The sequence below is a fragment of the Nyctibius grandis genome, chromosome 19 (genome assembly GCF_013368605.1).
Source record: "Nyctibius grandis isolate bNycGra1 chromosome 19, bNycGra1.pri, whole genome shotgun sequence".
Lineage (NCBI taxonomy): Eukaryota > Metazoa > Chordata > Aves > Nyctibiiformes > Nyctibiidae > Nyctibius > Nyctibius grandis.
The window spans coordinates 870,751-886,359 of NC_090676.1; the positions used below are offsets into that span (position 1 = coordinate 870,751).

The 15,609-nt window shown below is 53.4% G+C and overlaps 1 protein-coding gene across 1 annotated transcript; it reads right to left on the reverse strand.

Moving 5' to 3' along the window:
* Positions 1 to 337: 337 nt before the first annotated feature.
* On the reverse strand, positions 338 to 15,502 carry TM9SF4 (transmembrane 9 superfamily member 4). Its single transcript, XM_068416064.1, has 18 exons — positions 15,413 to 15,502; positions 11,322 to 11,435; positions 9,831 to 9,930; positions 9,251 to 9,419; positions 9,041 to 9,170; positions 8,203 to 8,326; positions 7,239 to 7,357; positions 6,991 to 7,102; positions 6,436 to 6,506; positions 5,877 to 6,009; positions 5,267 to 5,348; positions 5,086 to 5,161; positions 4,638 to 4,721; positions 4,286 to 4,461; positions 3,891 to 3,954; positions 3,356 to 3,475; positions 2,745 to 2,834; positions 338 to 2,404 (listed from the first exon to the last, which is right to left on the reverse strand). The coding sequence occupies exons 1-18, from the start codon at positions 15,500 to 15,502 to the stop codon at positions 2,255 to 2,257; spliced, it is 2,004 nt and encodes a 667-aa protein (XP_068272165.1). The 3' UTR covers positions 338 to 2,254.
* Positions 15,503 to 15,609: the final 107 nt, after the last annotated feature.

Here is a 15,609-nt window from a genome sequence, read left to right on the forward strand (position 1 = left end):
ACCCACCAGCCCTGCTGCCCTGTGCCTTGGTGCCACCCAAGTCAGTCTGAGCGTGCAGCACAGCGAGAAACAGACCCAAACGCCTCGACCAGCGGCGTTTTAATTACAATATACAGCAGTGCACAGGATGCGCCACACTGGGAGAAACTCACTGCTCGGTCAAGGCTACCAGGAGAAAAACGTTACAAGGAGAACCACAGAGTAGCCAAGCTCTGCTGCTGAGCAAAGCCACACGTCAAAGACCACGAGGGTGTCGAACAGGCTCAGTGTTCCCAGGAAAATCCCAAGAAAAAGAAAATCCCAAGAGGTGGCTTAGGAGAACGCAGGAGAGCAGGACAACAGGACAATGGCAGATTTATTTACAATAGGACACAAAGAATACATACATTAATTAAAAATTACAAAGAATACAGAGAAAACACTTTGGGGAAGGGAGACAAATCAATGCTGGCTGAGCCTCTCCACTGGGGCAGGGGCAGAAAAGAAAAGAAAAAACCCAACCAAAATCTCAGAGCGGGATCTCAAACCAGAACCGACGCAGGACTCCACAGCGCCGCTGGCTCACACATCCCCTCCTCCCTTTTTCCATCCTCGATTCCTGGCTGATTAGGCTTTGGCGTGACGGGTGGCTGGAGAGATGAGGCAAGGCCGAAAAGACTCGGTGCCGAGGAGCCACGCGGCCCAGGAAGCCACCTCCCCGCAGGGGCAAGGCCACCAGTAAGAGACACGGGTCCTGGTGTGGACCAGGAGGAAACTCTTATGGCAACTGAGGTTAAAAAAGCCCCAAATCCCTCAAGGGTGCACACGGCAGTGTGGGCGCCACGGAGGGCTCTGCAGAGTTTGGGTTGGAACGGCGTCACCCGCAGCAGCTGCTCGTTTGGAGACCTCACTGCTCACTACAGCAAGAAGAAAAGCAAAATTTTCATAGATCTCACCAAAAAAAAAACACCTCACCCCGGTAGCCGTGACTGCATCCAGCTGGTCTGGGGCTGGAGGGAGCCTTCACCGTGATTTGGAACCTTCACACTGGTAAACATCATTGAAGTGACCAAAAAAAACCAAAAAACTTTTAACCTCTTCTAAAAAGAGCTTCCCATGGGCTGACTCAGGCATCAAGCCATGGAAAAAGAGGAGCCTGCTGCAGAGAAGAACAAAACACAGCTACGGGGTGTACGCGTCGTCTGCTCCCTGGAGGTAGAGAGTCTAAGGGGAGGAGAAGAGCAGCGAGAGCGGCTGGAGCACGGGGCAGGCAGCGGGGGGACTCCTCGGGGCCGCTCCCTCTGCCCCCAGCCCCTCTGCACAGCCGCACACGCCTCGCGGCAGCTCAGCCCCGACATTCCTTGGCACTAACGCGGCGGCGGCGCGGCCACCTCTCCGCAGGGCTCCGCGCCATCCCGGCGGGGCTCCCGGGAAGGAAGCCTGCCCCGTCTCCTGGAGGAGAGCCATCGACAGAGCAAACCCTTGTATTACCTCGCACATCCTCCCAGTCCTATATCCCAGCACCGGCACCACCACACCGCTCCCACCAGGGCCTTACGTCCTGCTGCACCTTCCCAAGGAGAGGAACCCCCTCCCGCCCGCGCTGTCCGAGGCCGGAGGGAGGGCGAAGCGACGCGAGGGCTGCAGTCCTCAAGCTCTCTCGGGGTGAAATTGCACTTCCCAGGCTCCGAATGGCACCTCCAGCACGTTGTAAACAAGCCCAAGCCAGGGCTCCTGCGGTCACAGCGCGCCAGGCTCGCGCTGCACAAGCCTTCGGCCTCCTTTTACTTTGCCATAGTCGAGTTCCCTCTTCTGTGCAGACATGAAGGCAGGAAAGAAACCCAGTCTGATATCGTCTGAAGAGTCTCCCTGAATCCTAGAGCACCCATGGGGCTGGAAGAAAACGTTTTCACAAGTGTTTCCATTGCTGTCTCAAATCCATTCATCATCAACATAAAAAAAAAAAAAAGGATGAATTAGCAAAAAGGGGGGTTACTTATACAGAGGGATATTTCTCTGCTAAAAAACTCCCTCCAATATGGAACAGGATAATAAAGTTAAAATGCAAGGTATCTACAGACCCCTTTTTCCCCCCAGAAGTAGCCCAGAATCCATGTACACTGTGCCGAAGTTACATTCCAAAATGAGGAGTTATTTCTCTTGTCACTCTCCCACTGGATTTTGTTTCCTTAAAAGAGCTGGGAGGAGATGTCCCCTTCGCTCCCAGGAGGACACGCGTTCAGAGGTGTCGACTTGCTGCTGGGTCTCTGCACCTTCAGTCTATTTTCACTGCGGCGTAGATCTTCCGGACAAACATGTAGGCTGCATAGAAGCCAATGGTGCCAGTGAGGAGCCAGAAGGACAGGACCATGAGGGCGGTGTAGCCAAAGTACAGCAGGGAGGGAATGAACTCAACAATATCCAGCTAAAACAGGAGGGAAAAAGAAGCAAAATCAATACAGAGGCAACGAGAGCTGGGAGCTCCCCAAACCAGCCAGTGCCTCTGCTAAGGGAGGACACCCTCCACTCGGTTCAGCTGCAACGAGGTCCCCTTCGAGGTGGCATTAGGGGACAGCCCCACACGGGTCACACAGGCAGGGGCCTCACACACTCACAACCTCCCCTCCCCTGGCAGGACTGTCAGCACGGCTGCCTGGGGCTGGCACGGGGACAGACGAGGACCAGGCAGTCCCACCACCTCCCTTCCCAAATCCAACAGTCCCCTCTAGAAAGGTGGCACTTTCACACAAGAGGAGTAACAATACCTTGTTCACAAAGTAGAAGATGGCGTAGATCAGCACGTAGAAGGCGGATCCTCCAGACACCAGGAAGGTCCTCCACCACCAGCGGTAATCCTGGCAGGGGAAAAAGCCTCAGCGTTATCCCACAGGCTTCCTTTTCCCGTGTCACCGTCCGAGGGGAGCTGTGACCTTTCTGGGACAGGGAGAACACCACCCATTTTCCTTCAAAGGAAAACCACAGCGTGGGGCTGGCGAACTGTTTTGTCACAGAATTTTGGTTGTTTCCAAACAAAGAGGATGAAAAGCTGCCAGGGAAGCAAAGCCAGGTCAGTGTCACAGCACCGGCTACCGAAGAGCACGGCTCACCCCTGGCCCTGCATTTCAGTTTGTATGTGGATGGAATGAAACAGCCTCTTTGGGAAGAGATGTCGGCTCCAAACACCCTGCTCCCAGCAGAACGTCTGGTACAAACCCCCAGTTCCCAGCCTGGCAGATCATCCAGTAGCTTCAACTCTCCTTGAAGTCAAGAGGTGTTAAGCACAGTCGCTCGTGAAGCTGGGCCACGCTGGATTTATTATTGCAGCAGCAACAACGTGTACCCTGAGCTACTGGAACTACGAATGCGGACATCTCACCTCAGCACAAAGCTGGAAGTACACCATGACAATGCTGATCTGGGAGCACGACACCACCAGGATTATGAACACCAGGAAGAGAAAGCCGAACAGGTAATAGAACTGGTTCTCCCAGATTGCCTGAAACAGACACAGCAGAAATTTGTTCCCCTCCATCTCCCTTGCAACAGAACAGCAAATTCCTCCCTGTCCACAGAAGGTGAAAAACCAGCAGGAGCTGGAACGGCTCAGTGAGTGTCCCAAGGCCAGGACCCCCCCGACATAACGTTACATCTTAAAGCTTTCATCTTTACCACCATCCTTCAAATCACCCAGGAGTGTCCCATAGACATCTCCAGGTGTCTTCAGCAAGAGGAGTCTGAAGAGACCCACAGCCCAGCTCTCTCTGGAAACAAAACCGAACGGCCTGGAGGGAACCTGCTAGCTCCTTGTGTGAGAACAGGAAGAGGAGACCCCTCCAGGGCAAGCCCCCTCCCTTTCAAAAGCTTTGCACGAGAGGAATCCTGTTCAGGAGCGAAGTGGGTGAAATGCTTACACTGAAAATGAAGAACAGTTCAATGAACATGGCTCCAAACGGCAGAATACCAGCCATGAGAATCCTACAGAGTGAGAAAGAAAAATCATAAGCAGCACAACGTAACTGTCTGGCCATTAAAAGTCCCCTGTGACCACACCAGCAAAAGCTCTACAGCTCCAGACCACCAGCACACACTTCACACCGTAAATGGCACAGCTGCTCCCGCTGCCGAGCACGGACCACTTCTAGAAGCACCAAACATCACAATTGTGAAGATTGTCTCTGATATCACATCACTCAAGGAAACCCAGCTGCCATCTGTCTGCATCCAGAGACCAGCAGAAGGGGATGTTCAGCCACCCAAGGAGGCCGAGGGGAGGGGGCTTAACTCACCGTAGTTCCTAGACACTCACCCAACAAATTTATTCATGTACCACCTCTGCTCCGGGATCTGCCTGGGGATCTGATTTGTCCGCACAGGATTGTCGTAGGGCTGCTTGCGAAATCCAAAGTAGTAACCCAGGTAGACCAAGGGCAAGGAGATCCCAAACCACATGCAGAGCAAGGCCACCATGGTAGGGAAAGGCACCTGGAATCACACCAAGAGTCACAAACGTCAGGCTGCCAGCAAGTTCACCTGCCCTGGAGCCTGAAGTCACCGACCAGACCAACTCTCCAGTCAGCCACTGTGACACCAAGCACATCCCCAACAGCCCAGTCGCCCTCCCCACACCCAGCAGGCGCCAGGATGAAGGTGGTACCCACCGCTCCAGAGGAGTGCTTCCCCCAGATGAAACAGTTCAGGACAAAGCAGATCCCAAAGACGACACCCGGGTACAGGGTAGCTGTCTGCAAGAGCAAACACAGGTTAGAGACCACGCGTGACTCGTCAGCCAGATGCTTCTTTAATGAGTCCAGTGCTGGGACAAGGCACATGTGGGGGATGGATGGCTTTTGCTGCAGCACTAGTGCACAGCAGATGGGCTGTGGGGGGGACCTCGGGGCTGTGGGGGGGACCTCAGACAATCCTCTTGCTTTGCTACATGTGCTCTGGCGTTCACCCTTTCAGATAAAGCTACGAGGACTCGATCCACACCGAATCTCTGCAGCACAGCCAGGCTGTGTCCAGCTCCCACAAATACACAGGGAGCTTATCCACACATCTTGCCATCAGCAAACCTGGATGAGCAGCACAGACCACCACAACACTCACACAAAAGGCTCCCTTCTTCCATCGATGTCCTTTCAGAGTCCGGTACAAGCGGCCAGCAAAGAATCCACCAAAAACCCTGGACAGAAACAAGCCAAGACAAAGAAATCAGCTTTCATTGTTTGGGAGAGGGCGAGGAGGGGCGGGCAGGACAGCACTGCTGTGGGAAGCAGCAGACACCTACCCCATGAACATGAAGAGGAAGCAGGCGGTAGTCATCAACGCCCCTCGGCTGGAAGGCGACAGCATCCCCAGCATAGCAACAACTGTGGGGGGAGAAAGGACAAAGAGCAGCAGCTCGGATGTACGTGTGCTGGCCAGCGTCTGGAGAGCGGGGCCACGTGCAGACCACAGCTGCTGGAATCTGCCTTGTGCACAGACCTCATCTCCTTCAAAGCATAATGCATCCAGCACCAGCCAGAGAGAGGAAGCCACAGCTGTGATCTCCTACAGACCATGCTTTAGCCTCAGTTTCCCCAGAGATCTGAGCAGGTGCAGCTCAGAAGGCAAGGCACACACGTGCACAAGTCTCTCAGCCCGCTGTCACCCGGGGCTCACACCTTGATAACAGGGAATATGAACACCACAGGATGTGTCCAGCTGGGAAATGCTCTCTAGCAGCTCAGAAATGCTGAGCACGGGCCTAAGCCTTGCCTGGCCCCCCAGCAGGAAGCAGCCTTATGTGACCACTGAAGCCAAGGTGAGCACAGGCTGAGGTCACTGGGAGCTACAAACGCCCTTCAGCATCGTTCCTCCTCTTGTTACAGCCACCCCATGCAGCATGTGCCACTTACAGATGACAATCAGGATCATACAGAAGAGCTGAATTCCAGAACCCAGGAGGGAGCTGAGGATCATAGGGTACTGCGGAGGCCTGAAGACATCTCCATGCACAAGCTTCCAACCAGATTCCTCCATAGTATCTTCCTGCAGCAACAAGAGGAACAGAAGGTATTTGGGTACGGTCTAACAGTGGAAATGAACGTCCTACCACAGCCAGCCTGAGGTTAATGTCCCTGTATCCACTTTTACAGAATTTTATCAGTCTAGTTAAACTTCTTTCCTCTTGGGCTTAAAACAGTTCAGACCTGACCTGCCAGTGCCAGGGCACGTATTTCTGGAACTGTCTGCAGTCATTACTTAGGTCTGAAGACATTTGAACTGGTGATCTGCTGTTGTACACAGAGAGCCAAAGGTATTGTGACAGCACAAGACAGAACCGCCCCTCCCACCTCCAGGGCTCAAAGCAAAACAGGGGCAAGGAAAGAGACAACACATCCAAGGCCTCAGACTACACCCCTCCTCATCTGTCTCCCCTCCCCTCTGATCCCAGCCCCAAGAACAAACACACACAATGTCATCTTCCTTGTTGTAGTTGGCAATGTCCTTGCGGAGGGTCCGGATGATGATCATGCTGAGAATGCCTGAAAACAAGCACAGAGTTTAGTTCCGAGGCTCCTACAGGGCCGTGCTGCTCGCGCTGTGCAGCTACACGGCTCCCACCAGCACACAGCTCTGGCTAGGAGAGGCCTCGAGTCATTAGCCAGCTGCCCCAGCCTTCAGCAAAGACAAACCAAACCCCAGGGGGCAGGGCAGGCAGCATTCCAGCAGGAACAGGGCACTGTGGCTTTCCTATGTTTCTTTCCCTTAAATACAGACATGCAAGATGTGTGTTAACCACATTCTACTCCCTCAACGAGCCCACTCAGAGAGCAGACGTGGGTAACTGTCTGACCCATGGGGTGCTGCCTGAACCAGGAGGTTTTATGTGCTAATGTTCGTTTCCTGCCCCTTCTGATCAGGTTCAGATATGGCCACATCCTCCCTGAGCCACCTGCAGCTGAGGCTTAAAGAGAGTTCCCTGCAGATTAATGGCAAAGCCCCCTTCACCCCACGCACCTCACTCACCTGAAAGGAAAAAGACGACCACGACTGAGTTAATGATAGAAAACCAGTGAATCTGCACGTCGCTCATGGTCAGGTAGGTGTCCCAGCGGGAAGCCCATTTAATGTCACTTTCCTGAAAGAACAGGAAAGTTCTTCTCATACCAGCACATTCCCAATGTCTTCCACACCACCGCTGTGACAGACCCTTGGAGCACCAGCTGCCAGGCAGGGGCAGTGAGCTGCCAGCCAGCTTCCCCTCACTCCCTCACCTCCCAGTGGACAGAGTAGGTGAAGAGCAACTGGTTCTCTTTAGAAGGATCTATTTCCTGAGGGGCAGAGCCCGTAGCTTCAGGCAGGCTGCACATACTCTTCTCGTCAGCCTTCAAGTCTGGAAGGGAACACATGGCACGTGCTAGGTCAGCCCTTCCCTCAGGCACCACCTCTCCCACCGACCACCCTGGCCCCAGGTACCCTTAGGGACTGGGCTGCAATGGCTCCACACACTGCAGGGGAAGCACTCGTGCCTTTCTCACGTGCTTTGCAGTTTGCAAAACTCTTCTTCCCATCAGAAGTGGAGCACCATTAACAACTTTAAGGAAAGCTGTGCATGGGGCTTTCTTTAACTGGAAGGACAAGAGCCAGAGGCTCTGGAGCCAAGGACCCAGATCAGGAACAAATCTTCTATTCCACGTGATACACTGAGAAACAAGACGTCTCCAGCAGAGCCTGCTGCTGCCAGAGGAGAGCTGCACGGGATGACACACACGATGGGCAACTTCCCTTCAAGACACCTCTTTCATGCTGGGCTCACTGAGGGAGTGTTTTCCCCCTAACCATTATTTTTAACATTCAGTCTCGCTAGAACAGTTCCAAACATTCTGTGGGTCTCTGGACCAGCACGTAGTGTCCCAGTGGGGGAGATCTGGGCCACAACAAGAGCTAGATGCCATGCATCCTTCATGCTAGGTGACACAGTGCAAAAAAACCCAACCCCCAAACCCCAATCTTTTGATATGGATTAATTTTCCATGGATTGCATTTCAAGGATATCTATTTTTGGTAATTCCTTAATAACAAAGGGGTTTCTTGTTCTTGTAATTCAGACTCCCTCACTTCTGTGCCCCAAGACCATAACAGAAGCAACTATTGGCACCCTGATACATCAGTGGCGTTCAGCTCCTGGCCCTACAAGACATTCTCCTCCCTCGCTCCCCTTTCCTAAGGGTCTCTCACCTTCTAGTTTAATACTTTGGGGAATCACTTCAAAGCGCACAACCCTGTAGGTGGGCTCCTGGTTCTCTTCCACATCCTCTCTGTGGTAGTAAAGGATGAAGGAGAGGTGGTTGTGCAGATAGAACTAAAACAGATTGACATTAAATAGAAAGTTAGCGCCGTGAGCACCCCGAGGGAGGAACAGGCAAAGTTTGGAAGCAACAACTGCAGAAAGCAGCTTCAGTGCAGAAGACTAAAGACTCCAACTGTTCCCAGATGCACTGTGCTACAGAAAAAGACCAGGCTAGCACTCTCCGAGGCTAAAAGAACAAGAGGAGAGAACAGAGATGTTGAAAAGGTAACACCTCAGCCACTCCAGGCAGCAGGGACAATGTTTTGGTCTATTTCTGGCCTGGAAAATATCATTATATCTCACATTGAACCGTGCATTCAGAGGCAGCAGAGTCACCAAATGTAGGCTGGAAAGACCTCAGTAGCTAGAACCCGGGTCTCCTGCCTGCGTGTTCTACCAGGCAGACACACGTTCCCCAGACTCCGTGGGGGCCCAGAGCTGTCCTAAGCTTGCGCTTTCGAAAGGCTCTTACATCACCCGTGACAAGAACAAGGCACCACGATCCCAAGCCATGAGTCTGTCCAACGTTACAGAGCGAGTCAAAGCTGGGACTCCTGGCTATCATACCAGTAGTCCAGCACCCACCTCCTTCTTCCAGTAAGAGACCTCTCTCTCATATTTCCACTCTTTATAAAACCTTTTGGTTGCATTCCCAACCCTGATACTCCCTGGCAGACTTCTAAAGCCTCTGACAGACACCCCTCAGACAGCATCTGGATTCTCTACCTTGTTACCGTCCATAAACCCAAGCCTGTATCCATGCTCGAACTGCACATCCTTCTCCTTCTTCTTCTCCTCTTCCTCACGATTGGAATAAAACTCCAGCCGTGTTGCCACAGGGAGGTTATCAGCAATGCTGAAAACACAGATTTCAGATCAAATTTGGACACGACACAGAATCCCCGCTGACACAAACCCACCCCCGAGACGACTCACAGATGGACGTAGTAATCCTCCCGGATCCGCTCGGCGATCAGCTTGCTCTGCTCCACCGTCAGAGTGACCGGCTTATTGGGGACGTGGCACAGAACTTCACATTTCTTCTCCACGTTCATGGAGACCTGGAAAGGTGTATTTACAATTCGGTCCCCCCGAAGAACCTCACCTGGAAAACAGGAAAATAAGGGCAGGGTGAAAGGCTGCCAGGCTTCTTGGCACCGATCCTGCCACGAGGTTGGCAGCGCACTGTGCAGCGGGAGCGACGACAGCAAGTCTCTTTTGCTACCAAATTCAAGGATAAGATGGAAGGATTGTTTAGCTGTTTTGTTGGAAGTATCAAGCTCTACTTAGGAAGCAGGTTACACGCCCTCCTTCAGGAAAGGTGTCTCCTCTTTTCACTATGTGTACATCACAGTTTGCAAACAGCCAGCACATAAATTAAGAGGAAGCAGGCCCTCCACAAACAGGTTATTAGAGATGACACTTACTGCTTTTACCCCTGTAAACACACCCTCAGGCTGCTCATACAGGGCAGCCCGCTGGCTGCTGGGGAACGTGCTGTCCAACAGGTACGTACCGAGATTCTCAGCCTTGTACGTTATCTTGGTGGGCTGGCAGAAGGGCAAGGAGTAGTACTCGTATGGCAGCTGGGTTCGCGAGCTGGTGAGCTTCACAGCCTGGAGGGAGAACGGAGGGATTATCCCCGTGGAAGAACTCAGTTTCCTGCCCTCTCAGCATCAGCCAGAAGCTGAAGCTTCCTTCAAGACACCTCCCATAAAGCTCACTTTTGGAAACTGGAAAAAAAGGAGACAGATGTTCCTGGGAGAGCTCCAGCTTGCTTTCCTTCTGCACAGTTCCTAGTTATACATTCTCCACGCTATGATTTTGTAGCAACTCACCGACAGAGAAACACTTGAAGGAAGAAGCGTGGTGGATTGGTTTCACAAATTTATGGTTCAGTGAAGTTCTAAGAAATAACAAAGAGCTCAAATGACATTCAAGAGTCACATTTCATACAAGACTGCAGCTATTTCCTCAAAAAAAAAACCCCTGTGTCACACTGGACCTAGAGGTCTGGCCTCTAGTGACCTGAAGTGTTGAGCAATTTTTATCTCTGTAAGGAGCCATCAGATTGGGAAGACAACGGATGGTGACAAACCCCAAACGTTTCTGGAGAGTTCCCACGAATCACACGGCACAAGGGAAGTGCAGAGACACACCACGACAGCCAAAGCCACAGCTGCCCCGAAATCCAGGAGCGTTTTGTAACGCAGCCAAGCTCATTTATTGGAAGAGTGCTGGCAAACACGCTGACTTGCCTTATCACTTGAGGAAGCATTTGGCTCATGAAATCCCTTTGAGAACAGCCACTCCAATACCCCCTTCTTCTGGGAAGCTTACTGTAGCCACAGGCAAGTCTAATTTGCTTAAAAATAGCCTATGTCTGGCAGCCTGTGGCCGGAGAGCAAACAGTGTTGTGCTTCACGGGGGAGCAGCCAACCTCAGCGTCCCCAGGGGTGCTGGATTTTGCTGAGACAGAGGCCACAGCTTTAGAAAAATAAATGAAATGGGCTATAAATTGCTGATGTCTGGAAACAACGCCTGGCTCCCTCCCATAGGGGTGAAGCAGCTCCATCACTCACTACCAGCAATGCTGCACAGGAACAGCTCTTCAGCAGCCTGGGTTGTAAGATCTGCAACGCTCAAGGACAAACGCCTGCGCTCGGAAAGGGCTTACCCTGGATTTCAGTTGACTCAAAGAGCATCTTGAGCACTTTAGTGCAACTGCTGAAGGAATTTGGTAGGACGTATCAGAAGCAAGAAAAAGAATCATGTTGGGAACTGCAGGGTAAGATGAGGACAGGGACCGTTTGAGGGTTGCTAATCTCCAACACCCTACACGAATGTTGTGAAAAAGAGAAAATATCTGCCCCAAAATTTTAGTAACAGGATCCCCAAATTTGACTTTCTAGTCCCAACTAGCTGCTGTGATATAAAGAAGGAAAAACCCAAAACATGAGAAAACCCAAACCAAACAGACCAACAGCTCCATCTAAGTTCATCCTACCTTTATTTCTACAGGATCATTGCGGTGGAAGTTGATAGGAGCCACACCGGGTACATAGAAGGAGTCTGAACCATGCAGCAACAACAGCCAGACCAGCACACATCTTAGCCTTTCCTGCGAGAAGGAGAGGAAACATTAAAATACCACAGAAACATGGGAACAACATTAGAGATGGGCACCAACACTGAAAGTGTTCACCCCAGACATCTGAAAGGCTGTACAGATTCAATGCAAATTAAATGCAGAAAAGCTGTTCTTAACTGTGACTCTCATCAAGTCACGTTCCACTCTGTGTGTCTCTGTCTCTTCAGCTGCATCAGGAAAACATTGGCTTTGCTCAGCCACGATGTGCTGCTTATCTGTCACACACTCCATCTAGCAGGCTGTCAGCTGACTTTGCTACTCCCCCCCATGTCAGAAAACTCCACGGATTGCTAGAGAAGAGGGCCGTAGCCCTGGCACTGGGTTTCTGTCAGCTCTGCTCACGAGGAGTTACCCCGTAGCCACCCACAGACCGATGCTCACGTGCCGCTACCTGCGGTGTAGCGTAGGGTGAGGTCTGACAGCAAACTAACCCCTCGCTGCATCCCACTCCTCTTTCCTCGCCCCTCCGGGCCGCAACACACCTCAGTAACACGGCAAAAAAGTTTTTGCCCCTTTTTCAGGGAGCGAGGAGACGGGTCAGGCTGGAAGGTCGATCTGTTCCACAGGGGATCCAACCCAAACCAGACCCTGGACACCCGCAGTGGCAGCAAACCCTTTCACAGACTTTGCTGCTTCCCCGGCCCCCACCATCACCTCAGGTAACCTGCCCAGCTCCAGCACATGCAGCAAGGCTGTGAAATGAAAACCAAGCTCTGAAGAGTATGGACAGCAGAGCTTGGCCGGATTAGAGTGTCAATTCTGGTATAATCTCACTGTATGACCAGCTTCAGCCCATTCTCCTACACTCCCTGCGTGTAGGCACCACCGGTCTCCCAGGCAGGTGAAGCGCTGGAAGGAAGCAGCACTTGTCCTACAAGCCAGCGACCTGTAGCAATTGTCTCGCTTCGTTTGTCACTGAGGTGCCAGACATGCACAGCACAATATTACTTAATAAAACCCAGACACACACCAGTGCCATCCCTGCCCTGAAGAGCCTGCAAGATGACGAGATAAGGACAGAACTTTGGAAGGTGCTCAGGAGACGTGCGAGCACACAGAAGATGAAATTTTTGATGACACCTTTGGCAGAAATCAGGCTCTTTGCACACAGATGACGATGACTCAGGCAGCACCAGGCAACAGAAAAGACAAGAGGGGGACTGGGGAAAGCCTTGCCAGGAGAAAACATTTGGTAGCAAGAAATGGGAACGCTGCTCTGCGACAGGTGGGGGGAGCTCCGGCAGCGACATTGGACGGAGGTGCCCAGGGCAGGCTCCCAGCCAGGCAGCTCACGCCCCGCAGAGCACGTGCGGGCTGAAGCAGGGGCCTTTCTCAGCAGGATCTTTGCTCCCCTCTTCACAGGTGTGCTTCACCTTCTCCAAAGGAAGGCAGCAGCTTAGCGATGAGAGCACGGACACGTGCCAAAACGTATTTACATTTCGAAACACAGGCACCAAAAAAATCTCTCCGATGACAGCCTTGCATCTGAGGTGCCAGGAAATCGTACGACGAAGCACCAAGCAGCACAACAAATAGGCACAACTCCAGATCAAGAAAACCCCAGCTGCACAGACAGAAATAATTGGGACTGACTAAGCCTTACGATTTTACTACACACGTACACGCAGACACACACTTGCCAGAGACCCTTTCTTAGGAGAGTGTGACCTAAATGAGAGCAGTAACTGCAGAAGCACAGTCAACCCCTGGTGCCCCTGTCCCCAAATCACAGCGCCTGGGGAGAGCACTGCTCACCCCGAGGTGATCCAACTGTGGTTTTGAAAAGCTATTCCTGTAATTAACTTTAGAGTGAAGCACTCTGCTGTAAGAATAAATTAACTCAAACCTTCCTCGCAGCCATCCTAACGGTATTTCTTGTCCTGTGCGCAGCGACGAGCACAGAAGTTCGCACACAAACCCTCTCCCAGAAGGTACCTCTGGATAATTATCCCTAGAGTTGGTATTTCCAAACAATTCCAGGACACAGTTTCTCTGATTTATCTCATTTAGAAAGACATAAACAACATCATCACTGCTTTCTGCGAGTTCACACCAGGTTTACAAACACGCTGCCGAGCCAGAGGGACTGTCCAGCTAAACCCACAAGCATTTTCCCAGGGCTGGTGCTGTATCAGGGCGGGTTTGGGTGCTACAGTTTCATAATCCACATTTGAGCTTCAGAACACAACATGGTACTGGCTCTAAGGGAGGAAAAGGAAGCAGGAAGCGACAGCGATGGATATCATGTGAATGAGACGATGGACATCGGCCCGTTTCTCTTCTGCAGGGAAGGACACGAAGGACATCAAATAGCCCCAATCAAGAGCTTTTAACTTTCAAAGACAGTTTCGAAGAGAACCAGGGCAAACACAGAGCCATCTGCCTGGCTGGGTTCACAAAGCTCTGACACCCTGTTCCACTTACCAGAGCTTTTTAATACGGCAACAGAAAGAGAGGAAAGACATGACCCGCTGCTTTGTGAGAGGAAAAAAATCCCCACGTAACAGAGCAAAGCGAAGCTCTCTCCCAAGTCTAATATTTATTGTCCCCTCAGGCACATTAAGAAGAAAGCACAGCGCTGCCGGCACCTGCTCCTCACCCCCTCCGAGGTGCCAGCCTGACACTCGCCCTCCTTTCCGAGGGCTGCCTCGTTAGATGTGCTCGACAACTGTCCGGACAAGCTCATCTTTATTGCGTCTCTGCCCAGCTCACCCCTGCACTCGGAGGAGTCACTGAAAGCCTTTCGGAAGGGGACAAGTGCTGCATTCACACTGATTTCAGAGAGCTCCTTTGACACCGGCAGAGCTGTCCTCAGCCTTCTCTGCCTTCCACAAAAGAGAAGGCTACGAAGAAACTCCCAGTAGGATCATCTTCAGCTCTCACAGCCAGCTCAGACGCTCCCTCCTCCCTGCCTGGGAGAAAGCCAGCAGAGTACGAAGATGCTGAAAGCAAAATGAATGAAAACTCCACTCTTCCAACCTCCCTCGTTCCTGCCAGGCTTTGCGCTCCATGAGTCACCTCACACCCCCCGCCCTGGCCAGCAGCGACCTTCATCTCCGCACACTTCACTTACTCACACAGCCATTCTTACAACACGTTACCAAGGCAATATCCTTCTACGAGAGTAAGGAAGAAAATCCATTTTTCTACTACAAGACTTCAGGCAGATAATTAACGCCTCAGCAGCTCATTTTCTTCTCCGTGAGGTGGCACCGGTGCTCGCCTACCTGAGCAAATTCCCACCAGAAACACCTTCAGCGCTCCAAGGATTGGGGTAATAAGTCAATAATAATAATAGAGACGCCGAGACGCGGGGAGGTGAAGTGGCTGCTTGTACCCCAGGTCGGTAATCGCTGCCAAACGCTTGTGAAAACCCCCCACAAAGCAACAGCCTCTGCCCGGCACAAGCACCCGGTTCAGGCCAACGCCTCCCGCACGGGGAGGAAAGGGGCGGCCGGGGCCCCTTACGGCCCGCACGCCACCGGCACTGCCCCCCGGCCCGGCCCCGCGTCCCTCCTGCCCAAACAACGCCGTGAATCGCAGAAACGGAGCCAGTTCTGCTGCCGCGGCAGCGCGGGGCCGGCGGGGCCAGGGGCCCGCTCCGCGCCGGGGGGCCCGCGGGCACCGGGCGGCGGCCCGAGCTCTGCCCCGCCCTGCTCGCCCCTGCCCTCCTCCGGCGGCCGCCGACCGGACAGCCCCGGGGAGAAGCGGGACGGACACAAGGCCCCATGCGGAACCGGGGAGCCTTCCCCGGCCAGGGGCCGGCGCAGCCCGCGGGGACGGGCCGAGGAGCGGCGCGGGGCCCGGCGGCGCAGGCCCGACCCGGAGCCCCCTCCCCGTGCCCCGCGCCAGGGCCGCTCCTGGGCCGCGCCAAGGCCGAGGAGGAGGCGGGGGGGCCGCGGGGCCGCGCCGGGGCCGGGCTGGGCCGCTCGGGCCGCCGCACTCACCATCGCCGCCGACGCCGCCATCTTGGATCCACGTGTCGGGGCTGACGTCAGCGGAAGCGGCGCGCGGTTGGCTGCGGGGCTTATCGCCATGGCGACGGCGGCCGCGCGGGCCGGGCCGGGCCGGAGCTCCGTGCTGCCGGTGCGGGCGGCGCCGGGGCCGGGCCGAGCAGAGCCGGGCCCTGCTGCCGTGCGGGGCG